Consider the following 27,668-nt stretch of genomic DNA (forward strand, 5'->3'; position numbering starts at 1 on the left):
CAGAGAAACTGTCTGTCCTATTTACATGTGTTACTGTAACACATACTGGGAACAGTGTCGGTTTCACTCCGGAATGGGTTTATATGTGTACCGGAGCCGACAGCTTCGATTGAGGACGTGTTGATTGTAGTTGGTGATCAGGTAGGTCATGAAAATATAAACTCAGCCTCGCGAATGAACAAAGCCGTCATGGTTTTTTTTAAAGACTGAGCAACTCGTGAATCAAATAATTGAAAATGGGCTTTGGGTGAAAGGAATGTTTGTGCCAGTAACACTACTGTATGCACCGGCTACCAAAGTAACCATTTCAAACGTCCCTCCATTAATTAAAAGTGAAGTGATCATTAAAGAATTATCTCGTTTTGGGAAAGTAGTCCAGTCAAGGTGGTACCTTTAGGGTGTAAGAATCCAGCGCTAAAACATGAAATGTCATTCAGAAGAAAAGTTCATATGTTTTTAAATTCTCAGGATAAAACTTTGGATGTGTTTTTAGAGTAAATGATGGGGATAGTTCTTACGTGTTATATGCAAGCACTGAAAGCTTAAGATGCTTTGAGTGCAGCGATTTATAGGTCACAAACGTTTCTCGTGTCCGCATAAAAATAGACCAGAGGAGACTCGGACAGGAGAAGAACAAGAGGCGGAAAGTGAAAGTACAATGGAAAGTCAGGGTGACCAGAATGGGGTACCAGAGAAAATTTCTGAAGGCCAAGGTGTGGATATTGGTGAAGAAAATGAGGTGAGTACAATATCTAGTGATTTCTGCTGGTTTTGTGCAAGAAGAGCAGCCTTGCTGTAGTAGTAAAATAGCCGTAAAAGCGGCAACTGCGGTTGAAAATGTGCTTTCTGATGGGGTCTTCTCAGTGAGTCAGGATGTAAAGGTGGTGAATACGGCTGAAGATGTAGGCTTTGACGAGGTTTTATCAATGAGTCAGACTCAGGATGATGGAGGAAAGGATGAGTATTGTTGTTCTGATATATGATTGACCAAAGGTGGGTGATTTATATAATGTGGAACAGATTAATGAGTTTTTTGATTAAACAAAACGTAAACATTGCTGATTATTTCCCAGATGTTGACAAATTCGTTGCTTCAGTTGAGTGGGCATGGAAAATTTATAATTTCTCTGTGTTATCACAACAGAAACGTTTTCAGTTGAAAAAACATATAGCTACGATTAGGCTAAACAAAAGAGGAAAGGAAAATTAAGAGACATCTTAAATAATTATAATGGCTTTTTGTCTGTCTCTTTGTTTTTCCTTTTGTGTAAGCAGTACACATACAAACATGAACAATAAAAATGCTGTACATACCAGATCCATCGTAATAACGAGTCATAAACACATCCACAGCTGTAAATCCAGGTTTAGTTAGAAAGGTAAGGGTCCACTGAACGACATCTCATGGAGCACGTTTGGTCAAACGAAGCAATAAGGTTGTAATATGGATCATAATTCCTTTGTTTACATTTCAGTTCTTCAGCGAGAGAACTGTTTATGTCTGTTATGGAATAACTCACGGTCGGAAACTGCATCTTGGTAGTAAAAACACGACATGGTTTCGCAGCGTACAGTGTCACAAACAGAATGAGACGATCCACTGGAAAAAAGAATGAATGAAAGATAGGCGAAAGATAGTATATTTGAATTTTGGCGCTCTCTCCTGTGGGCATGTGACGCGCTTTGACGCACCTGTCAGCTGATGGAGGCGGAACTTATAGCGATCGCCTTTTTCTTTGTTTCTTTTATTTTTCAACAGTTTTTATATATGTGAGAGTGTGTTTTATGTTGAATGTGAATTTATCTGCATGATTACCATCTGTTTGAGTGCAAATCAGCCCAAATCAGCTCGCTATTACTGTATGATCACGGCCAGGGGCATTGCACAAGATCCCGGGCCCTATACATAGGCAGTCCTGATGGGCCCCCGTGCCCCCCCCCCCCCCCATACTATTTTAGTTTTTTAATCCCTACATGAAAAAACTGCGTATTGTATGATAACCAAACAAGACTTGATTCAGTCATATTTTATTTGCAGTATGAACAAGACAAAGAGGATGAAGGGTCTGTTGCTATTCCACTCCTTGATGTGACAGTTTCTGAAACTGAGGGCCATGTGTTTCACAATGTTATGATCTGCAAAAATAATGTTAATTTGTAAACATTTGTGTACATAATGTAAAAGTTAATTTCAGTAATTCAAATTAAAAAGTCAAACTAATATATTACATAGATTCATTACATGCAAAGTGAGATATTGCAGGCCTTTATTTGTTGTAATTTTGATGATTATGGCTTACAGCTCTGAAAACCTTTTAACAATATTCTAATTTTGAATTTGGGGTTTTCATAAGCTGTAAGCCATAAATAATCATCAATATTAAAACAAATAAAGGCTTGAAATATCTCACTTTGCATGTAATGAGTCTATATAATATATTAGTTATACCATTATATTATATATTAGAATTACTGAAATAAATGAACTTTTGCACTATAGTCTAATTGTTTGAGTTTCACCTGTAACTACCAATGAGCTAACAAGCTACCTATGACACTGATTAGCCTACTATTGCAAATTTTTGATATTATAGCCTATTCATTTAAAATTAAACATGTTTCAAAATTACGCTATTGTAATGGTGTGTTGTATGCAAACAACATTGTTAGTGTACAGTTTATTTATTTAGCCTTTACCTGAGATTACATGTATAACCAAATTGCCATCTGAAAGTGAATGTTCTGCTCTTTCAATGGGTTGTCTCAGTTCATATTTAGCACTAATCATCGCGGATTCGCAGGGATTTTCATGCAGTTTTGCACTATAAATTTCAGTTTCTAGTTTGTGCTCACCTTTCTTTAAAAAGAAGTCAGTAGCCTACCAATTGTTTCCCCTCATTTTGTTTTCTTTCCTTCTCCTGTCTTTCCTTTCTTTTTTGGTGGCCTGATTTGATGTTCTTTGAGAGACATTTCTACAGCGCTCCACCAGATGCTCAACTAAACTAACATAAACAAACTGCGTGCAGATGGACTAATCCATTTGGCACATTAGCAAGGGGGGTGGGATAATGAGACCGTCAGTCAATCAACCAATTTATTCAGCCAATACACAAAATTTACATTTCATTTGACATTCATTATGAAATGTAATTAGGAAATTAAAATATCCAGGTAAAATAAAATATATTCCAGACTTTTCAAGGGCCCTCTCTTCATTTGGGGCCCTGGTAATCAGTACTGGTTTTACCCCCAGTCCGACACCCCTGATCATGGCTATCAAATGCCCCATTTCCACCGCAGGAACTTTACGCAGGAAATAGGGACTTTGGCCTGATACTCGGTGTGTTTCCACCGCAGGAACCAGGAACTAAATAAAGTTCCGGGTAAAAAAATGCCCCTCAGAAAGTCCCTGCTGGCGAGGTGGGTACTTTTCATAAGTTCCAGAGCTTTCGGGGGTGGGACTTAATCTATTCTCAAAGTTGGGTTGAGAGCTGGGTCTAGACGAGCTGTGATGACTTTCACCTTGATATTTTATATAACCGACTGGCTGAGGCCAGTCTAAAAAGATGATCAGGACAGTTGATGGGCCACTGCTGCGCATCGTCAAGAAAGCTTATCTTTCTCACGTGTTTTTAGGCCTTACCGCTTGTCGATTTAAACAATAAAGCATCCAAACACAAGACGCGGAAAAGCTGAACGGAGTAGCTGGTTACTCGAGCGCTGTGTTCGGTGCGGAGAGAGAGCTGCGTATCACAGCGACACTGAACCGAGCTCTCTTCTGTGAAGAGAAAGGCGTCTTAAAACACTTGAACATCGAATTTGCTTATTTTTGCTCTTATGCCGACAAATACATACAAAATAGGTCAAAATATCCAAAAAACGTCAGTTATTTCTTAAGTGAAAGTAAACAGTTGAGGGAAAAAATGGGATGTGTATTATATTGGATGCGTTCATCGTCTCTTAAAGTGACCGCGCCTAATTTAGCTACTGGCTGCTGTAATGTTAATCCAAGAAAATGAAAATGAAAAGCACTCATTGCTCTTGACTGAGTTACTTTGTAGTTTTAACAGACAAACCAAAAATTATTCAGACACCAGATATAATTTTTATATATATATATATATATATATATATATATATATATATATATAGCAAAACTGTAATGTGAGAAATGTTGAAGGTGTCTGAATAAATGTAGGTTTGATTGTATATTTCATTTTTACATTGAAGACTTTCCAGTGCTATTTTACATTTAATTATTTGGTTTCTGTACCTTGGCACCTACAAACTTGATAAAAACGTAAACATATGTGTGAAACCGGCGTAAAGTTGTTTGCACCTTGTGCATTGTGGAATTAGTTTACATCTTTTTCAAGCACTTTGTGATGTATTTTGGAAACAGGAGATGAGCCCCTTTTCTAATGCACCACCTAGCTTGATAAGCCCCTTCTCAAAGACTTACTGTTTGTCAATTTTATTTGGGTAACACACATATTCTGAATGCCTTCGGCAGCATTCGAATGAGCCATTTTAATCTAGATTAATCTAGATTAATTTCAAGATCACGGTGAGATTAATCTAGATTAAAAAAAATTAATCTATGCCCACCACTAATATATATATATATATATATATATATATATATATATATATATATATATATATATATATATCCCTGAACTAAGTACATTTCTGCAGCTGTTCTTATGTTAAAATGAAAACGAAAGGAGGCAGTGGTATTTGATATCCTATTTAGTTTTATTGTATATATACAGAGAGAAAAATTGCAGTAACCAAGACGAGCTGACTGAAGTTATGAAGTACGCTGCTGTTTGCAGTATTACCGGATTCGCGTCGTCGAGGACCTCACACTCCCGAGTCGAATAAGCAAAATCTACCGAGGATGCACGTCCAAAATCAGCGTACTTTGTATTGAGAAACGCGTGCAGACCTACGTCACCAGTCTATTTGCCTAATCTTCCCGGTACTTTACACCGCGGTGGAAACGCAGAAAGCAACAGGTCTGGGGGGAAAAAGGTTCCTGGGAAAAAAAGTTCCTTGTTCAAATGTTCTGGGTAATTTTGGTGGAAACGCGGCAATAGTGAACACGTCTTTATGAATCGAGAGAGTGGATTATATAACTTTTATGGCACATTTGTGTTATTACCATTTGTATAAGTGGCCATCAGCACTTATTTGCATCGTAATTCATTGTAAATGCTGCATTTCTAGCAATCTCACAATTTTCTGTAATTGGCAGACAAAACTTTGCAGTGGAATGTTTACTGACTAAATAGTTTGTAGAAGCCTTCAATACTACTGGGAAATATATTTTTTTATATTTGGGGGGTGGTGGGGGGGGTGGTGGGGGTTAGAAATAGTCTCAGAAAAATATTTGCAGGAGTTTCATTTTTCATTATATCTTATTCAGATTTGAAATAGAAACTCATGAGACATGTGGCTTTCAACCCATTACTTTTCTAGATTGCTCCAAGACTCATTTCATGTGTTTTATATCAAATAAACAAATATTTAAGTCGTAAACAAAATTTAAAGGCACTTCAGTGTCTATAACTTTTAATATTTTTGAGCATTATCAAATCTGGTTGATAAAGTGAAGCCCAAAGTGTCTTCTTTCCAAAGACGCCAAAATTATGTTAGTAACACACTGAAGTAGGAAACTGTTACAATTATAAGTTTGGTAGAGCACTTTCAGCTGTGAGTCCCATAATGGGGGGTGCTGGCTAACAAGTTAACTTTTAAAAATATTGGAGTAACTTTTCTTCAGGAGACCCATAGTGATAAAAATAATGAAGTAGAATGGGGCTTATTGTGGGAAGGGAAACTAGCTGTAAGGTTAAAATTTTATCGGAACATGAGCCAGAGCCAGGTCGGTTATTAGTTGTAAAAGCAGAATTAAATACTTATAATATTATTTTTGTAAATGTCTATGCCAATAATAAAGGGTCTGAGAGAATTGTTCTCTTTTAAGAAAATTAAGGAAGTTTTAAATACATTAAAATCAAAAGATATTGTTATTATGGGAGGAGATTTTAACTGTACTTTAGCTTTAATATGGATAGAAATAACAAAGAAACGCACTCAGTCTTCATCTGTTTTGGCAAATATTGTCAAAAGTTTTGAGCTAAATTACATCTGAAGAACTGAAAACCCATCTTTAAAATAGTATACCTGGGTGAAGGTTTCTGAAGGACACGTTCATGCGGCAAGGTTAGACAGGTTTTTTTTTCAGTAAGCTAGGTCCTATGTGTTCAGTAAGCTTGTTTCAGTAAGCTATGTGTTTTCAAGGCTTCAATGTTTTATTGAATGCTATCTCTATACAAGTGCAAAGTAATGCATTCTTAGTCTTTTATTTTGTAATTTTAAGAGCAATAAACATATATTGCAATGTTAAGGAATTCATGTTTTTTTCATTCAGATATGTAAATCAACATGTATAAATTGTTAGTAGTCAATTAATGGGGAGATAATCGAAATCGAATCGGTCTGAAAAAATTAATCGTTAGATTAATCGATGCATCGAAAAAATAATCGCTAGATTAATCGTTTAAAAAATAACCGTTTATCCCAGCCCTACAATAGACTGAATGAAGGTATGGGAGAATTAATTCACAAGGATCAATCTTATTGTATAAAAAACAGGTACATTAGAGATCATTTGTTCCTTATAAGAGATGTCATTGAATAGTCAATGTTAAATAATATTGATCTAGATCAAGAAAAAGCTTTTGACAAAGTGGATCATTCTTATCGGTTTGATGTTTTAAGTGCATATGGCTTTGGAAATGGTTTTATTTCATGGATTAGATTACTCTACGAAAAAGCAGAATGTATGATATATGATAAAAGTGCCTGGAGGTTTAAGTACACCCATTAAAGTCCAAAGGGGGATAAGGCAGGGTTGCCCACTTTCGGGTCAACTCTATAGTTTGGTTATTGAACCTTTACTGTGTAAATTAAGAACCTCATTAAAAGGTTTACATATTGAAGGATCCTTTAATAAACCCATTAAACTTTCTGCTTCTGCTGATGACCTCACTGTGATAATTAAGGATAAAGAAGATGTACAGAAAGTATTGAATTGTATCCAGTGTTATGAAAAGACTTCTTCAGCTAAAATAAATTGGGGGAGATGTGAAGCTTTATGGTGTGGGACTAAAAGTTCAGTAACAAAGTTGCCTGGAAATGTTGAATGGAGTAGAGATGGTTTAATTTTTTTAGGAGTTTTTTTTTAGGTTCTGATTTATATAAAAGTAAAAATTGGGATGGATTGACAGAGGTGTGTATGTTTTTTTTTCAACTGGAAGTGGCTTCTCCCTCGATTATCATATAGAGGAAGAGTTTTGATAATAAATAATCGTATTGCATCTTCAATGTGGCATAAAATGGCTGTTTTGGATCCTCCTCCTAATCTTGTAAAAGATATCCAAAGACAACTGGTTAATTATTTTTTTTTTTTGTCAGGACAGCACTGGCTGAAAGCAGCTGTCCAGTATTTACCAATATTTGAAGGAGGACAAGGACTTATTGACATTGAATGCAGAGTTGCTGCTTTTAGATTACAGGCTGCTCAAAGGCTCTTGTGCAAATGGCACATCAGTTTGACAGATGTAGCCTGTGGATTGTTGAGAAGAGGATGACTGTTGGGCCTGGACCGACATCTGTTTTTAATGGATCTTGATGGAGTGGAATTAACTGGACTAACACTTTTTTACAAAACAATGCTTAGAATATGGTAAGTTTTTTTTTCAAACTCTCGAAAAGAAGGGTCTGTCAAAGGTTTCTGGGGAAAAGAAGAACCCATAATGTATAATCATGTTTTATCTGTAAAAAGTTTTAACTCTGTTTCAGTGAGAAATGCACTTGTAAGAGCAGGTTTTACTAAGGTGTCCTCTTTTCTGAATAAGGAAGGGTGGTTATCCCCAGAAAATATTGCCTCAAAGATTGGTGTTAAATCCTTTCTGAAAGACTTTTAAATGAAATTGTGGAAACTGTGCCTTCTGAATTTAAATGTGCTCTGGATAAGGAACAAAATGAGGATGATAATGTGAAAGAGTTCCCAGGATTGGACGTAAAAGTTTCTGTGGACTTATGGCAGGAGGGAGAGGAAAAGTTACTTTTAACACTACAGAGGCTACTGCAGCACTCTGGGGAAAAAACAGAGAACTCAGTCTCATATGAGAGGAGAACTCCGGCCTCAGTAGCGCGCTCATATGTGACCCTTTTTTTTGGAAAAAGGGGAGCGCTGCTAAATTACCACGAGAATCACCCAAAAAGCCTCTAATGTTGAGGGAAGCGATGCTTGAGGTGTATAAACAAATACACACTGGCTGAATGGAGCCCAAGGAACCAAGGTCTAATCATCTCAAGAAAGGGAATGAAGCGGAGCACGTAACCCTTATCATACAAGATTTCAGAAAGTTTGCAGTAGGGGTGCTCCGATCACGATCGGCCGATCGTTAATGCGCATCTCGTCAGTAAAGCCGGTTCTCTAATCAGCGGTAAATTCCATCAGGTGCGTGATTTCACATAGAGCAGCTGTTACTACACAGAGCCATTGTTAACTGAGAAGATGCACCAAAAAATGCTGAAAATGAAGTGGATTTGCGCATCTTCTCTATTAACAACGGCTCTGTGTAGTAACAACTGCTCTATGTGAAATCACGCACCTGATGGAATTAACCGCTGATTAGAGAACCGGCTTTACTGACGAGATGCGCATAACGATCGGCCGATCGTGATCGGAGCACCCCTAGTTTGCAGAGTCTTGCGTGCAAACGTACCACTTGTGGATTTTTAGAAAGTGTGCAAAGTGATCACGTGCACACTGATCACCATATGGTTTTGAGAAAGTACACAAAGCTTAGCGTGTGTACTTAAAGGTTCCTAAGCATCCCAGAGGCGCTGAATCTCATGGGAGAGGCAAGCTCAATTTTACAAACCTTGGACAAGGGGAGCATCACCTGAGGCAGCATATACAAGAAGACTTCTGTAACTGCCACCTCCACTTCCCACTAGATGCGACAGCACCCCTAAGCAGCCAGGAGACCCCTCGGGGTGACCTGGCCATTCATCCATGAAATTCCCTGCAGTGCTGTGCCAGGCCTGATGATCAAGGAGGCTCCCTCAGAAGCCTGTGATCTCAGCCGCCTAATACCGGAACATGAAGCCGGATGGCTGGTGCTGGCGAGTGTTTAGTAAACACTGTAACTGAGCACTGCAAAGGAAACTAACAGAGTTTATTAGTAGACACGTAACCACCAGCAATTAAATACACATAAGTATATACAGAGAGGGTTACATTTACTCCCCCACCCTCCTACGCCGGAGCCCCGCTCAAGGGGCGCCTCCTTTTAGTCTGGACCATCAGGCAGGTGGTTGCTATGAACCATAAAAACATTATAGGTCCAGCATACGAGACTGTTATGCAAGAGGTTTCCACCTAACCTCGATCAGGTGGAGAGCTGGTGGTAACAGGGGAATTAGGAAGGGGAGGATAAAAGCAGAAGTTAGAAGGAATCTTCCCGGTTGGATGAGGTCATTGTCAGGTGAAAGGTCATCATGTTGGTCATTTTATTTACGGCTAAATTATTATTAATAAATTGTACTAATATTATGATTGTGCGTGGGCAGGCATTCACAAAAGTTTATGTTATTACAAAAAGAATTCAAGGAAATTTTGCTTTGACAAAAGGGCACTTAAGGGGCAAAGGAGCAGGTGCTCAAGTGAACCGGTTCTTTCGGACAATTCATCAAATAAACCAGTTGAAAAAAAATAGTTCACCGGTTCTTTTGCGCTCGATGTAATGCCGTCATTGGCGATGATTGCCCTTCATTCAAGCCTTTCGTTTACCCACGCTTATAACATAAGCACAGAATCAGTTCAGAATCAATATGCCAAAATAATCAGTTCGGTTCAAATGTGCTCTGTGTCAGTCTGCTTCACGCTGAATCACACATGCGCAGTATCATCAGCTCATCGGTTCTCGAATCGGAGGCGTCCGACAGAAACGGTTCTCGGTTCAGTGTACGAATAAATGTCGAAATAATTATTATTTATTATTGTTCTGCGTAGTTTGAAGAGAAACATTTTTGGATCTTTATCCCGAATATATATATATTTTTAATCAGGAAGAGGGTGGGGGGTCAAATGGGGGGTCAAGGCATTTTTTGGCAGGGTCTTGAGACCCCCCAAGACCCCCCCTTGCTTCAGCCTTTAATTCATTTCTCAGCTTTATATGCTCCTTCAGTTCTAAATCTACCCAAGGAGCAGCAATGGTTCTCACAGTTATTCGTCTCAATGGCGCATGTTTATCCATTATTGGCATTATTAAACTAGTAAAAGTCTCTAAGGCTCTATCAGGATCATCCTCAACTAATATCTTTGACCAATCAACATTTCTGACTTCTTCACAACATTAATTTGTATTAAAATGTTTAAATATCCTTTTAACAATCATTTTCTGCCCTGATTTGGGAACCGTAGTTTTCCTATTAACTGAAACTAAATTGTGATCACTAAAACCTACCGGCATAGAAATTGCCTTTGAACATAAGTCTGCGGCATTTGTAAAAATTAAATCAATACATGTAGCTATTTTTGTGCCATCGGATCTCAGTGGTAGACTACAGGAGCACTGAGCAGCATAGAGCGCCCTCTCGCGGCTGTAGACGGTAATGATTTCTCTTGGTTCATATCTCTTGGTTCATGTCAAATTAATTTCGATAAATAAGTCGCACCTGACTATAAGTCGCAGGACCAGCCAAACTATGAAAAAAGACCAAAAGACAAAAAGACTTATAGTCCGGAAAATACGGTATACAGTTTATGCAACGTCTGAGAACATAGTGAAGTCAAATTCAAAGTCACCTTTATTTATATAGCGCTTTAAACAAAATACATTGTGTCAAAGCAACTGAACAACATTCATTAGGAAAGCAGTGTGTCAATAATGCAAAATAATAGTTAAAGGCAGTTCATCATTGAATTCAGTGATGTCATCTCTGTTCAGTTAAATAGTGTCCGTGTATTTATTTTCAATCAAGTCAACAATATCGCTGTAGATGAAGTGACCCCAACTAAGCAAGCCAGAGGCGACAGCGGCAAGGAACCGAAACTCCATCGGTGACAGAATGGAGAAAAAAACCTTGGGAGAAACCAGGCTCAGTTGGGGGGCCAGTTCTCCTCTGACCAGACGAAACCAGTAGTTCAATTCCGGTTGTGGAAAAAGTAACCATTTGACATGTGCTTGTCCTAAAAAGATAATGCTACTGTACAGACATCCTCTGAGAATAATCAGTCTAGAGTTGTGTCTGTTGCAGAGGATGTTGGGACTTCTGTTGCTGTTCAGTCAGTTTCTGATGGGGTAGTTGTGAATAAACCTACTATGGCTGAGATTACTGCAGGTTCGCTTTCTGGACATGATCTCAGTAAATTGGAGCTGTTTTTAATCAGCAGACGCAGAAATTGTAAGTACAGATAACATGGCAACCAATAATGTTTTGGTTAGTGAAGCTGTTGTTGAACTGGCGATATGGTGCGTTCAAGTCATCTCGTATAGATGGTATTTACGAGTTGAATGCACATGAATGCCACCACAATATCGTAAATACCACTGGGGAGCTTGGGATTTTCTTTAAGCCCCGATCTGTACGAGTTGGGGGCGTGTCAGTGATTAACATGGTAGAATATACAATACTTAAAGGTATTTAGCTGTGATATTGTCAGGCTTTTCTATTTACAGCTCAGTAAGTCAATCGACGATGCATAATATGATGGCATTATAATATAACAATGCAAATTGTAACGGTAAAGTTGGCGGCAGCTTCATAAAATAATTTAAAACATTAAAAAACGAAGTATACCTAATGCACATTTCTTTGTTCTTCATTTTCTACAACAAGAGTTTTAGAACATTGCGGTATTTTTGTGTTTTTAATTAAGAGAAAGTACTCCGCCATCTTACTCCGACCAAAGTGACTTGAACACACATGGCGTCATAAGCATAACTTCCCACCTCGTGCGTACGAACTTCCCAGGAGGACTTGAACGCACCAATAGAAACAGAGTCTATTTTCAAAGTCCCTATCAAAAGAAAAAAAAATAGCCAAAGCAAGGCAATTAAACAAGTAAAATAAAGACAAAAATGAAGCTGAAAGTTTAATCTCAGATAATGAGGCTGATTCTTCACTCAAATACCTCTGACTGTTCTTATCTTTCATCCCAAAATGAAAGTAATACAACACTATATAAAGTTTATGAAATTAGCAAATTTTTGAAAGAAACTAAAGGATTACCTGGAGTTCTGGTTGAAGCAAACTCAAAAAGAAAATCCTTAAAGATGAACAACAAGAAATGGTTTAACTCATTTTTTTCTTAGCTTTGCTGGCTGTTTCTTTTAATTTTAGGTTTTTAATAAAATCATTTATTATGAGAGATTTTAAAATTGGAACTCTCAATTGAAATAGTGCTAGAGACCGTCAGAAGAGAATGGTTTTGTTTGAATTTATAAAGCAAAAGCGCTTTGTCACTTTTGTTCAGGAATCACACAGTGATTCAAAAAATGAGATAAACTGGAAAAAAAGAATGGGATGGTCAAGTTTTTATGAGTCATTCGGTTTCTAACAGTGGAGGTGTAGCTATTTTGTTTTCAAAGCAATTTTTACCAATTTCTTGTGAAATCGAAGAAATATATATATATATATATATATATATATATTGTGATGAGCACTCCCAGAGGAATCAGCGTCGCCCTGGAAACCAACGGAGAGCACCTGCATGTCCTCGTCACGGGCTGATCGGTCACAGCTGCTCCCCATCAGCCCACACACTTTTAAGCAGCACACGCTGCACTCAAACGAGGTTCTTGAACCGAATGCAACGCTGGTCTAATCCCTCTCTCTTCACTTTACAGAAAGCAGCGAGTGACCGACAGCCCAGCCACTTTGGAGCACGTTTGGACACCTACTTTCACCTTAACTGGCACAGAGGAGCACACGGGAAGCACCGGCCACCAGATAGCGGAGCAGCACCTTTCACCAGGCATCACTGTGACAATAAATCCACCCTCCGGGGCTTTTGATTTCACGTACCTCTTGTCGAGTGATTCTTCACCCCGTGACAGTGGTGGAGAATGCGGGCAATACAGTGAGGAATCACCGACAAGATCACCGCCCCAACTCCTATTTTTTTTCCTTTTTTTCCTGTTTCTGTCACCAGCACCGCGGAAGGCGACACGCGCGTCCCCGCGATGGAGGACATCTTACAACGCCTCGCTGAAGTTAGCATCCGCCAGCAGCAAATAGCGGAACACCTTGCCACTCGCCTGGGCAGGACGGAGGATGAACTCACCGCCGTCCGGGCGGCCACGGCCCAGCGCGTTCCGGTACCTGAGCCTCGGGCACAAGCCACCCGTCTGTTACCTAAGATGACAGCCGATGACGATGTGGAAGCCTTCCTTCAACACTGCCCACCGAGAGGGATGGCCAGAGGACGAGTGGGCACGTGCGCTGGCACCCCTACTCACCGGTGAAGCACAGAGGGCTTACTTCTCGCTCCCCCTGACGAGTGCCGACAGTTATGTCGAAGTTAAGCGAGAGATCCTGGCGAGGCTGGGCCTCTCCCCTGTAAGCGCCGCCCAGCAGTTCCACGAGTGGGAATACAAGCCCCGGGTGCCAGCCCGTGCCCAGGCAGCCGAACTCAGCCGCATCGCCCAGCACTGGCTGTTGGAAGGAAACCCCACACCAACACAGGTAGCGGAACGAGTGGTGGTCGATCGCCTCCTGCGCGCACTACCTCGGGCCCACCGACAGGCCGTCGGCATGAGGAACCCACGTGACGTCCGGGAACTAGTGGAGGCGATCGAGCTGGCGGATGCTGTCCATCCCAGCGGGGCAGGGGACCGGCTGCCGCCATTCTTCCGGAGGGTGGTCCAGGAGCGACGGCCGCTCGAAGGCATCCCGCGACCATTCAGCAGGCCGACGGTTCCCCCACCGCGAGATGAGCCCATGCCAAGTGCCGAACCACCGTCGCCTCCGCGAGCCTGGCTGGCAGGCTGCATCCTTCACCAACGGGTGCCGGTGGGAGCCCCCGAAGCAGACGTGAAGGTGGATGGAAGACGGTTCCGGGCCCTGTTGGACTGCGGTGCGGTCACCCTCATCCAGTCGCGGCTGTGCGCCCCTCGAAGCGGCCGGAAAAACTTCCTACAGATTACCTGTTTGCACATAGACACTTGCCAAGTACCGGCCCGTGAGATGGTCATTTCGTCCCCCCAAGGCACCTGGCCGGTGGAGGTAGGCCTAGTGAAGGACCTGCCGGTGGCCGTACTGCTTGGAAGGGATTGGCCCGGTTTCGAGAAGCTGCTGACCGCCGCTACTCAGCCTGCCAGCCCCAAGGGGAACCGTCGAAGACCGAGGCGGCCGCCTGAACCCCGCCGCTGACCGGCCCTCCTCGTCTCCGACAGTGGGAGAGAAGGTGAGGCCCCCTCCCAATCTACTAATCTTTTTTATGATGTCTACCAACAGGCCTCTGGAGGGGGCTCTTTCGCCAAAGAACAGCGGGAGGACGACCGACTCAAGCACTGTTGGAGCCAGGTGCGAGTCGTGGATGGAGAGGACGTCCTCCCCCGGCCCCACCCTCTCCCACATTTTGTTGTATAGAATGGCCTGCTGTATTGTGTCGCCCAGCGTAGGGGGGAGGAGAAAAAGTTACTAGTTGTGCCTCGAGCCAAGACCGAGACCATTCTAGAGCTGGCCCATTCCCACCCCATGGCAGGACACCTCGCGGCAGCCAATACTGCTCAACGCATCCGCGACCGCTTCCATTGGCCGGGCCTGGACGCCGAGGTAAAGCGGTTCTGCCAAGCCTGCCCGACCTGTCAGGCCACGTCGCCCAGGACTCCTCCCCCCAGCCCGCTCATCCCGCTGCCTATCATCGAGGTGCCCTTCGAACGGATTGGAATGGACATAGTGGGGCCGTTGCCAAAGTCTGCCCGAGGGCATGAGCACATCCTGGTCATCGTCGACTATGCCACCTGGTACCCAGAAGCAGTCCCCCTGCGGAAGGCCACCGCGAAGTCCATCGCCCAGGAGCTGTTTCTGCTGGCCAGCCGAGTCGGCCTCCCCTCGGAGATCCTGACTGACCAGGGAACCCCCTTCATGTCCCGGCTAATGGCTGACCTCTGCCGGCTGCTGCAGGTGAAGCAGTTGAGGACCACTGTTTATCACCCCCAAACTGATGGCCTCGTAGAGAGATTTAACCAGACCCTCAGGCAAATGCTCAGACGTGTGGCGGCAGAGGACAAGCGGGATTGGGACCTCATGATCCCCTACGTGCTCTTTGGGATCCGCAAAGTTCCCCAGGCCTCAACTGGCTTCACCCCCTTCGAGCTCCTGTCTGGCCGTCAACCCCGGGGCCTCTTGGACGTGGCCCGGGAAGCGTGGGAGCAGCAGCCGGCCCCGCATCGTACCATCATCGAACATGTCCGGCAAATGAGGGAACGGATCGACCGAGTGATGCCGTTAGTCCGGGAACACCTCACCAGGGCCCAACAGGCGCAGCAACGTCGTTACGACCGGGCAGCCCAACCACGGGAGTTCCAACCGGGAGACCGCGTCATGGTCCTGGTCCCCAGCTCCGCCTGCACATTTCTGGCCTCCTGGAAGGGACCCTACTCGGTCGTGGAGAGGATTGGACTGGTCACTTACCGCCTGAGACAGCCGGGACGACGGCAGGCGGAGCAACTCTACCACGTCAACCTCCTAAAGAAATGGGTGGGGACCCGGGACCAAGTAGCTGCCCTGAGCCTCACCGAGCCCGTGGTTGTGGATGTCAACCCCCACCTTTCGGCTGCCCAGAAGACGGAGCTGCAGCACCTGGTCAGTCAGTTCCAGGATGTGTTCTCCTCTCAGACCGGGCAAACCAACGTGCTTCAACACCATATCCGGACGCCCCCAGGAGTCGTCGTTAGGCAACTGCCCTACCGAGTCCCGGAGGCTCGTCGGCAGGCTATTGAGGAAGAGGTCCAACAGATGCTAAAGTTGGGGGTAATAGAACCATCCCGGAGTCCGTGGTCCAGCCCCATTGTGATGGTCCCAAAGCCGGATGGCACCCTCCGCTTTTGCAACAACTTCCGCCGCCTGAACGAAGTCTCCGAATTCGACGGGTACCCCCATGCCTCGGGTGGACGAACTGCTGGACATCCTCCTGTGGCCTCACCAAGCTTACGCGGCCGCCTACCTGGATGACGTCGTAGTCCACTCCGAGGCGTGGGACGAACATCTGGATCGTCTGCGGAGGGTGCTCTCGGAGCTCCGGCGGGCTGGACTTACCGCCAACCCCCGAAAATGCCACCTAGCCCTCTCTGAGGCCAAGTACCTGGGCTACCAAGTCGGCCGAGGACTCATCCGGCCGCAAGACAAGAAAGTTGAGGCCATCCACGCCGCCCCAAGACCCGAGACAAAGACCCAGGTACAAGCTTTCTTGGGGTTGGCGGGTTATTACTGTTGTTTTATCCCCAACTTCTCCTCTTTAGCCGCCCCCCTGACAGACCTGACCAGGAAGGGGCAGCCGGAGAAAGTATGCTGGACCCCGTCAGCGGAAGAAGCCTTCTCCCAGGTGAAAGCAGCACTCACGTCCTCGCCGGTACTCCGCGCCCCGGACTTTAGCTGCCCCTTCCTGCTGCAGACGGATGCCTCCGACACAGGACTAGGAGCGGTCCTCTCCCAAATTCAGGAAGGTGAGGAGCATCCGATCATCTACATCAGCAGGAAGCTGTCCCCCGCCGAGAGGAAGTACGCCGCCGTAGAGAAGGAAGCCCTGGCCATCAGGTGGGCAGTCCTGGAGCTCCGGTACTACCTCCTGGGCCGCAAGTTCACCCTGGTAACCGACCACGCGCCCCTACAGTGGCTGGCCCGCGCCAAGGACACCAACGCCAGGGTGACTCGTTGGTTCCTAGCGCTCCCAGGACTTCCACTTCGAAGTCCGCCATTGAGCTGGGGCCGCCAACGCGAACGCCGATGGCCTCTCCTGGATCTGGACAGCTTATGCAGGTCATTCCCCACCCTCCCCTAATTTCACCCCTACTCTCTACATGTCTACACAGGACCAGAACGACGCTGGGGGGGGGGGGGGGGTGGTGTGACGAGCACTCCCAGACGAATCAGCGTCGCCCTGGAAACCAACGGAGAGCACCTGCACGGTCACAGCTGCTCCCCATCAGCCCACACACTTTTAAGCAGCACACGCTGCACTCAAACGAGGTTCTTGAACCGAATGCAACGCTGGTCTAATCCTTCTCTCTTCACTTTACAGAAAGCAGCGAGTGACCGACAGCCCAGCCACTTTGGAGCACGTTTGGACACCCACTTTCACCTTAACTGGCACAGAAGAGCACACGGGAAAGCACCGGCCACCAGATAGCGGAGCAGCACCTTTCACCAGGCATCACTGTGACAATAAATCCACCCTCCGGGGCTTTTGATTTCACGTACCTCTTGTCGAGTGATTCTTCACCCCGTGACTTTATTTATTTATTTGTTATTATTATTATTTTTTTTTATTAAAGCCAAGTTTGAAAATGTTGTAATAAATTTTTTTAATATTTATGCTCCTACAAAAGGAGCTGAAAGAATTGTCTTTTTTGAAAACATTAATGAAATTATGAAAGAATTCAGAAGAATTATAGTTCCTAGGTGGAGATTTCAACTGCACAGTAAACGATAAATTAGATAGGAATCACTTAGAGCCACATATTGCATCACAAAAAGCTCTTACTCGAATAATAACAACTTTTTGATTTGTGTGATATATGGAGGAAAGTACATTACAAAAACAGACAATATACTTGGGCACATAGTAGAGATAATCTTATTTCTATGGCAAGACTGGATAGGCTTTGTGTTTAATTTTCAAATAAATCTTGTTCGAGAATGTAAATAATCCCTGTTCAGTTATTGGGAATTTTTTTTGTTAATTATGTGTCTTCAAAGAGTGCTTATTGGCATTTAAATACATCCCTTTTGAAAGATAAGAATTTTAACCTTATTAATATGGTCATATTACACCAATTTAGCAGTCTCTGCACTGGCTACCTATTAAATTCCGTATCAGTTACAAATTATCATTACTTATAAGGCCCTAAAAACTAATTAATTTTACTTTGCTGGATCAGCAGCTATGCTAATGATGTCTCTATTTGTAAGAACAAAAACATTTTTACTCTTCTTTACAGCAGTGGTGGGATTGTGGTAAAGTCCAAATTAAACAGTTGTGTCAAGAATATACTTTCAATGTTTCAAAAGTTTAGTAGAACTTTTGTGCACAGCAGCCTCTACAGGTGATATGAATTGTTTTGGAAGCAGTAAATCTAAGAAAGAAATGCTTGCAGACTTACTAGGTGTGAAAGCACAAGGTGCGTTAATTCACTCGCACTTTCAAAGTATTACACAGATGGATGCACCGTAAAAAAAATTCTTTAACCTAGATAGAAAAAATGGACAAAGTCGTATTCACTCATTGCGCTTTGATCAAGGAAAAGAAAATACAGAGCATAGTGAAATACGCAAACATGCTGTTAAATTTTACTCGGGTTTATATAAATGTTGAGTTGTCTCAAAAACCAAATGAAAATTATTTTTTTAATGATTTTCCAAAAATTGGAGAAGAGGCTAATGATATTGTTACGACCCTATAGTTCTTTTTTTGTGTTTTAGTTTGTGTGTGTCTGCCCAGGTTGCTGCTGAATGGTTCCTGCAGACTCATTGCTGTTGTCCTCTGATTGGTCTTTCACTCCTTTAAAAGAGATGACAGCATTTCCTTTAATGGGGGGTGGCTATTTTGTGAACCATGCTGTTTGCATTGTGCTTGTGGTGTTTTACCCCCATTTGTATATTAGATCGAGATTGTTTTGATATTTGTTGTTTTGTAGTGGAGCTCTGGCTTACTTGAACTTTTTGCCTGTTGTACGATTTTGATTTTGGATATTCCTCTGAACTTGTTTCTTTGTAAATCTTTATTGTGAATATTGTAAATAGTTTTGGGAAAGTAGGGAGTTAGACGCCATCTTTTGTTTTTGTAACATTTGGATCTCTGTTTTTCAAGCTCCATGTGCAGTGCCGCCTTTAATCTCTTTCTTTAATGCATGTCGTAAAGATGATTTGTTAGTGATAGCAGATTTCTATGATATAGTTGTATCTCGAAATGCATTAAAGAAAGTGTTGTTTTTTGCACAGCTAAAGGAAAGGTGTTATACAGATAAATTGTGAAGCTTATTAATAAAAAGGTGTTAAGACAGAGCTGGTACAGTTTGGAGAAACAATTTGGGAATAATAGAGGAAATTAAACCAGAGTGCAGAGTACTGTACAAACCACCATTGAGGAAAAAGGGCTGGTGATCTCCAGTGGAGAATTTTGCACGGTGCCATAGCTGTAAATGCTTTTGTGACAAAAAATGAAAACCAATGTAAATGACAATTGTCCTTTTTGTTTGCAGAGCAAAACAATTTTTCATTGTTTTATGAATTGTGACAGACTTTCTCCACTTTTTGATCTCTTAGATTTTTTTTTTTTTTCATTATTGAGCATTTTATTTACAAAGCAATGTTTTATATTGGGTTTTAAATACAGTAAACTACAGAAATATAGGTGTCAATTAATGAATTTTATTTTTGGTCAAGACAAACAGGCAATTTATATTTCTAGAAAAAATAAAATTGAACAGAAGAATGGACAGGACATAGTTAAAATTTTTAAGAATATGTTCAAATCAAGAATTTTTGTTGGTTTTAACTATTACAAATTGATGAATGCAATCAATGTCTTTTAAAATTAAATGGTGTAGTGATGTTGGAATGTTTTCTGTACTAAATGATGAGTTGTATTTTATGCGTGAATTAAGATAATGTGACACACTCACTCTCTCTCTCTCTCTCTCTTTTTTGTGTGTTTTTTTTTTTTGTTGTGAAATTAGCAGAGAAGCTTAACTGAGTGCCTGCTTAAACCAGTTCCTTTGCACTGGGAAGCATGGCGACTCAAGGGGTAAAGTTTCTCGATTCACTCACGCGGCGCCACAGTGTGAAGGTGGTGGCTGCAGGAGGAGGAGTATAGTGTAGCGGTCGGTGATGTAGTGGGTCAAGAGTGTGTTAGCAGCATCCAAAATGAATAACTCAATTGTTTTATTCCTAAATACAGTAGAGAAAGTGAATGAAGTTGATGGAAAGGGAATAATACTTCAATTCTACCTCCTTCTACTCCCGCTAAAATAGTCACCATTTCAAATGTACCTCCCTTTATTAAAGATGAGATGTTGATGAAGGAATTGTCACGCTTTGGCAAACTGATTGCTTCCATAAAAAAGATCGCTATAGGATGTAAATCGGAGTTAGTGAAACATGTAGTGTCTTTTAGACGTTTCACGTATATGACTCTGAATGGAAATAGAACTGATCTTGACGTAAATTTTAAAGTGGATGATTTTGATTACACCGTTTTTGTAACTACAGACATGACGAGGTGATTTGCTTGCAAAAAGTCTGGTCACTTGATCCGCGAGTGCCCGGAAAACAGCGCTCATCACAGTGGGCAGAATGATGGTGAGAAAGGTAATGCTAAGCAGAATGAAGACGAGGAAGTTGCCAGTATTTCCAATGCGCCGAATTCTAGTAGTCCAAAAATAGTGTCTGTAGAATTTCTTTTTTTTTTTTTTAATCTGAGCTAACTAGACAAAGTGTTGAATTTAATGAAGGTAACGCTAAAAAATCTGAATTTGTAATCGGTGAGAGTGTGGAAAGCAACAGTATTGATTGTGGAGAAGCTCTTGGTAACATACAAATAATGTTAGATCAGTTTTCTGATACTGAGTCACAAGTGGAGAGTGTAATTCAAAATGAGGACACATGGATATGGATCAGATTGTTTTTAAAACACCTCTGAAGAGGAAAAAATAACAAGAGCATGATTCTGAAACAGACTAGAAAGAACCAAAAAGAGAATAAAGTGGACAACAAATGCAGAGAGAGTTAGTGCTCTGATTCCAGCGGCTCCGTTTGTTCTCAATCCAATTGGTCATGTCTTGAATATGGAGTGGATGAGATAAAAAAATTCTTCAAAGTGACCAAAAATATGAGAGGAGTGAAAATTGATGAATATTTTCCAGATCTCAGAAGAAGTGAAGGAAGATTTACAGATAAAGAAGTATATAGTTTAAAACAAATTGTCACTAAAATTCAACTCCAATTGAATAATGATGATGAAATGGTATAGTATTTATGCCCTCATTGGATGTTTTGCTCTCTGTGCTGTAGTTTCTTTTTCATTTTTATTTATGAGTGACATTCGCATTGCATCTTTAAATGTGAATGGGGCTAGAGATTGCAGAAAGAGAGCTCAGATATATGAAGTAGCGAAACAGAATACAATCGATGTACTGTTTTTACAGGAGACACATAGTGACGGGAAAACTGCTGTTGAATGGGCTAAAGAATGGGGCGGTCTTCTTTTTCTGAGTCATAATACTTCATTCAGTGGAGGAGTTGCAGTTCTGTTTAATAAAAATTTTCCTCCCTCATCTTGTTCAGTAGAGGAGGTTGTAAAAGGTGGATTCTTAAAGATAAAAGCTCAATTTGAGGATCATGGTTTTTGTTTTTATTTGTGTATATGCACCAACCTCACAGTTAGAAAGAATGTTGTTTTTAGATCACTTAAATACAGTAATAGAAAAATGTGATAATGAAGAATTTTTGGTTGTGGGAGGAGATTTGAATTGTGTCGAAAGAAATATAGATAGGAATCATGTAGAACCACATATGGCTTCACGCCGGAAACTGATACAAATGACAGAAGGGAATGAGCTTGGTGATGTATGGAGAAACTTTAATCATGATGTTAAACAATACACATGGACGCATGTTCGTGAAAATGTGTTGTCAATGACACGATTAGATAGATTTTATGTTTTCAAACATCACCTTTGTTTTTTGGTAAATGGCTCAATTTTTCCAGTTGGTTTCTCTGATCATAGTGTAGAATGATTGTTAGTTCTGTTAAAATAAGTAGTTCTTATTGGCATTTTAATGTGACATTGTCAGATTTACAGTTTAAAGATGTTTTTAGGTTTTATTGGGAGTCTTTTAGAGAACAAAAACATTTTTTCCTTTTTAAAGGAATGGTGGGACATTGGGAAAGTAAATATTTCAACAACATACTCTAAATGTCACAAGTTTTTTTTAAACTCAGTCTATAAAGAAGTTAGAAGAGGAAATTATTGAAATTCAAGTTTTAATTCAAGAAACAGGAAATCAAGACCATTTGGATTCCCTTTTCGTGAAAAGATCAACTTTGTCTGAATTCTATAAAAGAAAGGCACAAGGGACATTGGTCAGATCACGTTTCCAGGATGTAGAGCAGATGGATGTTCCATCAAAGTTTTTTTTTCGGACTAGAAAAAAAGAATGGTCAAAGACGGTATATTCAGAATTTAAGGTCTGAAGCTGGGGTTCTGTTGTCAGACCCAGTCGAAATGAGGAAAAGAGCAGTAACATTTTATAAAAATCTTTACAGTTCTGATCATAGGATAGATAAAGAGGTTGATGGATTCTTCTTTGAAGATCTGCCAAAATTATCAGCAAGTGCCAATGCAAAACTTAGTAAAGATATAACTTTAATTGAACTGCATGAAGCTCTCCAGAGTAAGCAAAACGGGAAAGTTCCAGGGATAGATGGGATTCCTTTTGAATTCTATAAAGCATACTGGGGCATTATAGGAGAAGATTTGCTTGCATTTCTTAGTGAAAGTTTGGTCGGTGGTTATCTACCACTTAGTAGTCGGAGAGCAGTTCTTACTCTCCTCCCAAAGAAAGGAGATTTGAGTGATATTAAAAATTGGAGACCAGTGTCCTTACTGTGCTCTGACTACAAAATTTGGTCTAAAGTATTGGCGATTAGATTAGGGAAAGTTTTAGATGACATAATTAGTCCTGACCAATCCTATTGTGTGCCTGGAAGATCTATATTTGATTAAAAAAAAATTAATCTGAGATTTGATAGATTTTTCAAAGATTTGTGGTGTTAATTTTGGCTTGATTTCCATTGATCAAGAAAAGGCATTTGATTGAGTAGAGCATGATTATTTATGGAAGATTTAGATGCCTTTGGTTTTAATTTGGTTTTTAAAGGTTATATTAAAGTCATATAATGATATTGAGAGTATGTTGAAATTTAATGGTGGCTTGTGTTTTCCTTTTTAAAGTTCAGCATGGAGTGAGGCAAGGTTGTTCATTATCAGGCATGCTCTATACATTGGCATTAGAACCACTTTTGCAGAGGTTGAGAAGGTTATTGAAAGGCCTCACATTGATGAACTGTGAAAGTACTTTTGTTTTGTCAGCTTATGATGTTGTTGTTATTGTAAAAAGAGCAAAATTATGTGAAACTTTTAACAAAAACGTTGGATTATTTTGAAATGGTATCAGCTGCAAAAGTGAATTGGTCAAAAAGTGAAGCTGTGTGACTTGTGTTGACCCACCGCTACTTTTTCTTGCTAAGATACAATCGATGTTGATAGACTTCTTCTGGGATAAGATGCACTGGGTGATTCATCTTGTATTTACCAAAGGAAGAAAGTGGTCAAGGACTTGTGCATATGCAAAGTAGGAAAGCAACATTTCGTGTACAAGGCCCAGAATCTGTAAGTTGGAGACCAGTGGCAAGTTCTATTTTAAAAACTGGTGCAGGTCTAAATCTGGACAAATTTCCATTTTTTTTTTTTTATCGGAATCTTTTTAAAGTATGGAGTCTTTTTAAACTCCAAAGGAGAAGCAATCTCACATCGTTGTATTGGCTTTTGAAAGAGCCATTGCTTTATGGTGCAAGACTGGACATTACTAATGCATCAATGTCACTGGCAAAAGCCTTTGTAAAGGCTAAAGTGGTGACTCTTCGTCAATTAACGAGTCTGGCAAGACCAGATTTTATGAAAGTGGATGTGGTGGCAACACAATTGGGGTTTAGATCCACTCGAGTGATTGAAAAAATACTATGGAAGATACAGACCGAATTACTCAAGAAACATGGTGAGGGAGAAATTATTCCCAATGATAAAGATTTATTCCAAGTTTGACTGTTTCACCTATTTTAGAGGAGGGAGGTGGAATTTTTCTGGATTCAGAAAAAGTAGTGGTAATGGACCTTGAAGAAGTGAAGGGCAAGAGATTGTACAAGTCGTGTGAAATGTTTTAATAAAAAAACATTAAATAGAAAAAAACTTAATCTAAACCTAACACAATTTGCCAAGGTGTATCAGTTTAAGTCAAATTGGAAAACTTTTTACAAGCCACCATTAAATAAGAAAATTGGAGATTTGTGGTGGAGGATTTTACATTGTATTATTGCTGTAAATGCTTTTATATCTGTGTTGAATCCTAATGTAGGCCATGAATGCCCATTTTGCTCACAAAGGGAGACTGTGTTTCATGTTTTTATGAATTGTCACAGACTTAAACTTATATTTGAGGTTTTACAAAATTTAAGTCTTTTGATGAAGAATTTTCAATGCAAGCTTTTATCTTTGGTGTTAAATATACAAAGAGAGGACAGAGATAGTGTCAGTTGTTAAAAATTTTTTTGGGAAAAAGCAAAATGGCAATATACATGAGTTGGAAAGATAAAATTGAACAAAATCAGGAATTTAATCTGGTGTCTATGTTTGGTGCTATGGTAAAGTCAAGAATTTTGATTGATTTTTAGGTTTTATAAAGTTACTTCATGTCTTGCCATGTTTGAGGATGTTTGGTGTTATGGAGGGGTTTTGTGCTCTATTGTAGATTACAATCTTTATTTTACTCAATTCATGTAATTTATTTTAAATAGTTTGTTTTTAATGCTTTAAAACACTTAAATTGTGTAATACAAGTGTTTTCAAAATTTTCTCTCTCTCTCTCTCTGGGGTTTGACAGGTTCAAAGAGCGTCCGCTTCTTCGGCATGTCTGCTGCTGTGTCTTCTGCTGCTCTCACTGTAAGTTCAGAGTCTCTGACAGTCAGACCTCCTTCATGAGATGCTAATGATATGTGTCTCTTTCTCAGAGCTGCAGTCCGTATGTTCCTCATGAGTGTGATGGAAACTCGTATCTGAACGGTGTTTGTTATCAGTTCAACAGCAGCTTACAGATCGTCTCTAACTTCAACGCCGCTTACCAAGGTCTGAAGAGTCTCACACAATCCAAGGCGTCATTCAGTTTAACCATCTCTGACTCTAACACTGTAAACCCTGTGTTGCTTTATTTCATTTCTTTTTGAGATCTATTAGTTGATAACTGAATTAAAGATTAAATTACATTTACATTTATTCATTTAGCAGATGCTTTTATCCAAACCAACTTAAAAATGAGGACAGTGGAAGCAATCAAAAACAACAAAAAGAGCAATGATATAAGTGCTATAACCAGTCTCGGTTAGGTTAACACACTACACGTAGCATGGGCTTTTAAATAATATAGTAAATACTAATAAAATGAAAAAAAAAGAATAGAGCAAGCTAGTGTTAGAGGTCTTTATATATATATATTTGTTTTTTAAGAATAGAATTAGAATAGTGAGTGTTAAAGTTAGAGGGTCAAATAAAGATGGAAGAAATGGGTTTTAAGCTGATTCTTGAAGATGGCTAAGGACTCAGCTGCTCGGATTGAGTTGGGTAGATCATTCCACCAGGAGGGAACATTTAATTTAAAAGTCCGTAAAAGTGACTTTGTGCTTCTTTGGGATGGCACAATCAAGCGATGTTCACTTGCAGAACGCAAGCTTCTAGAGGGCACAAGTCTGAAGCAACAAATTTAAGTAAATGGGTGTAGAGCCAGTGGTAGTTTTGTAGGCAAACATCCTTGAATGAACAATGCCTTTAATTTGTATGTGAGCAGCTATTGTAAGCCAGTGCAAATTGATAAACAGAGGTCTGACGTGTATTCTTTTTGGCTCATTAAAAATTAATCTTGCTGCTGCGTTCTGGATTAATTGTAAAGGTTTGATAGAGCTGGTTGGAAGACCTGCCAAGAGGGCATTGTAATAGTCCAGCCTGGACAGAACAAGAGCTTGAACAAGGAGTTGTGCAGCATGTTCTGAAAGAAAGGGCTTGATCTTCTTGATGTTGAATAAAGCAAATCTGCAGGATCGGACAGTTTTAGCAATGTGGTCTGAAAAAGTCAGCTGATCATCGATCATAACTCCAAGGCTTCTAGCTGTTTTTGAAGGAGTTATGGTTGAAGTGCCTAACTTGATGGTGAAATTGTGATGAAACGATGGGTTTGCTGGAATCACAAGCAGTTCTGTCTTGGCAAGGTTGAGTTGAAGGTGATGGTGCATCATCCAGGAAGAAATGTCTGTTAGACAAGCTGAGATGCGAATAGCTACCGTCGGATCATCAGGATGGAATGAGAGGTAGAGTTGAGTGTCATCAGCATAGCAGTGGTATGAAAAGTCATGTTTCTGAATGACAGAACCTAATGATGCCATGTAGACAGAGAAGAGAAGTGGTCCAAGAACTGAGCCCTGAGGCACCCCAGTAGTTAGATGTTGAGACTTGTACACCTCACCTTTCCAAGATACTTTAAAGGATCTATTTGATAGGTAAGACTCAAACCATTGAAGTGTGGTTCCTGAGATGCCATTTGTCAGTAGGGTTGATAGGAGGGTCTGGTGGTTAACAGTGTCAAAGCAGCAGACAGATCAAGCAGGATAAGTACTGAAGATTTGGATTCTGCTCTTGCCAGTCTTAGGGCTTAAACAACTGAGAGCAAGGCCGTCTCAGTAGAATGTCCACTTCTGAAGCCAGATTGGTTGCTGTCAAGGAGGTTGTTGTGTGTGAGAAATGTAGAGACTTGGTTGAACACAGCTCGTTCAAGTGTTTTTGCAATGAAAGGAAGAAGGGAAACTGGTCTGTAGTTCTCTAAAAGAGCTGGGTTGAGGGTGGGTTTCTTAAGTAGAGGAGTTATACGTGCCTGTCTAAATGATGAGGGAAAAACACCAGTCTGGAGGGATGTGTTGATGATGTGAGTGAGTGCAGGTACAACTGCTGGAGAAATGGCTTGGAGATGAGATGGAACAGGATCAAACGGGCAAGTAGCAGGGTGATTAGAAAGGATTGGTTTTGAGACTTCTGCCTCAGAGAGTGAAGAGAAGGATGATAATGAGTGTAAGTTTGCTGGTGATATGAGCTTGACTGATTGTGGTGTGGAAAATTGTGCACTGATGTGTTTGCCAAATTTTTCATTAATAAAATTAAAGTCGTCAGCTATTAGAGATGAAACAGGAGGGGGAGGAGGAGGACAAAGTAGTAAGGAAAATGTTTTAAAAAGAATGCAAGAGTTAGATGAGTTGTTAATTTTGTTATGGTAGTATGTCATTTTAGCAGTGGAGACATTAGCAGAGAAGGAAGATAGGAGTGACTGATACACATTAAGGTCAGTAGTATTTTCACCCTTTGAGCAGCTCTAAGCTTAGAACGGTGTTCACGTAGAACATCAGATTACCAAGGGGCAGAAGGGGTGTTATGGGCTGGCCTGGACGATAAGTGGCAAACAGTGTCTAAACAAGGTAAGAGTTGAGCAGAAAGTATCAGTAGCACTGTTAGCATCCAAAGATGCAAAGAGTTTAGGGGAAGGAA

At 41.0% G+C, this 27,668-nt stretch overlaps 1 protein-coding gene across 1 annotated transcript in view; it reads left to right on the forward strand.

The window, feature by feature from the left end:
• Positions 1-27,668, forward strand: part of LOC113047355 (integrin alpha-L-like) — a 114,983-nt gene that overhangs the window by 16,994 nt on the left and 70,321 nt on the right. The window contains exons 4-5 of the mRNA XM_026208718.1: positions 24,970-25,028; positions 25,097-25,211. Of these exons, the coding sequence (XP_026064503.1) occupies positions 24,970-25,028; positions 25,097-25,211 (174 nt within the window). The remainder of the gene's footprint in view (positions 1-24,969; positions 25,029-25,096; positions 25,212-27,668) is intronic.

The sequence above is a fragment of the Carassius auratus genome, chromosome 28, assembly GCF_003368295.1.
Source record: "Carassius auratus strain Wakin chromosome 28, ASM336829v1, whole genome shotgun sequence".
Classification (NCBI taxonomy): domain Eukaryota; kingdom Metazoa; phylum Chordata; class Actinopteri; order Cypriniformes; family Cyprinidae; genus Carassius; species Carassius auratus.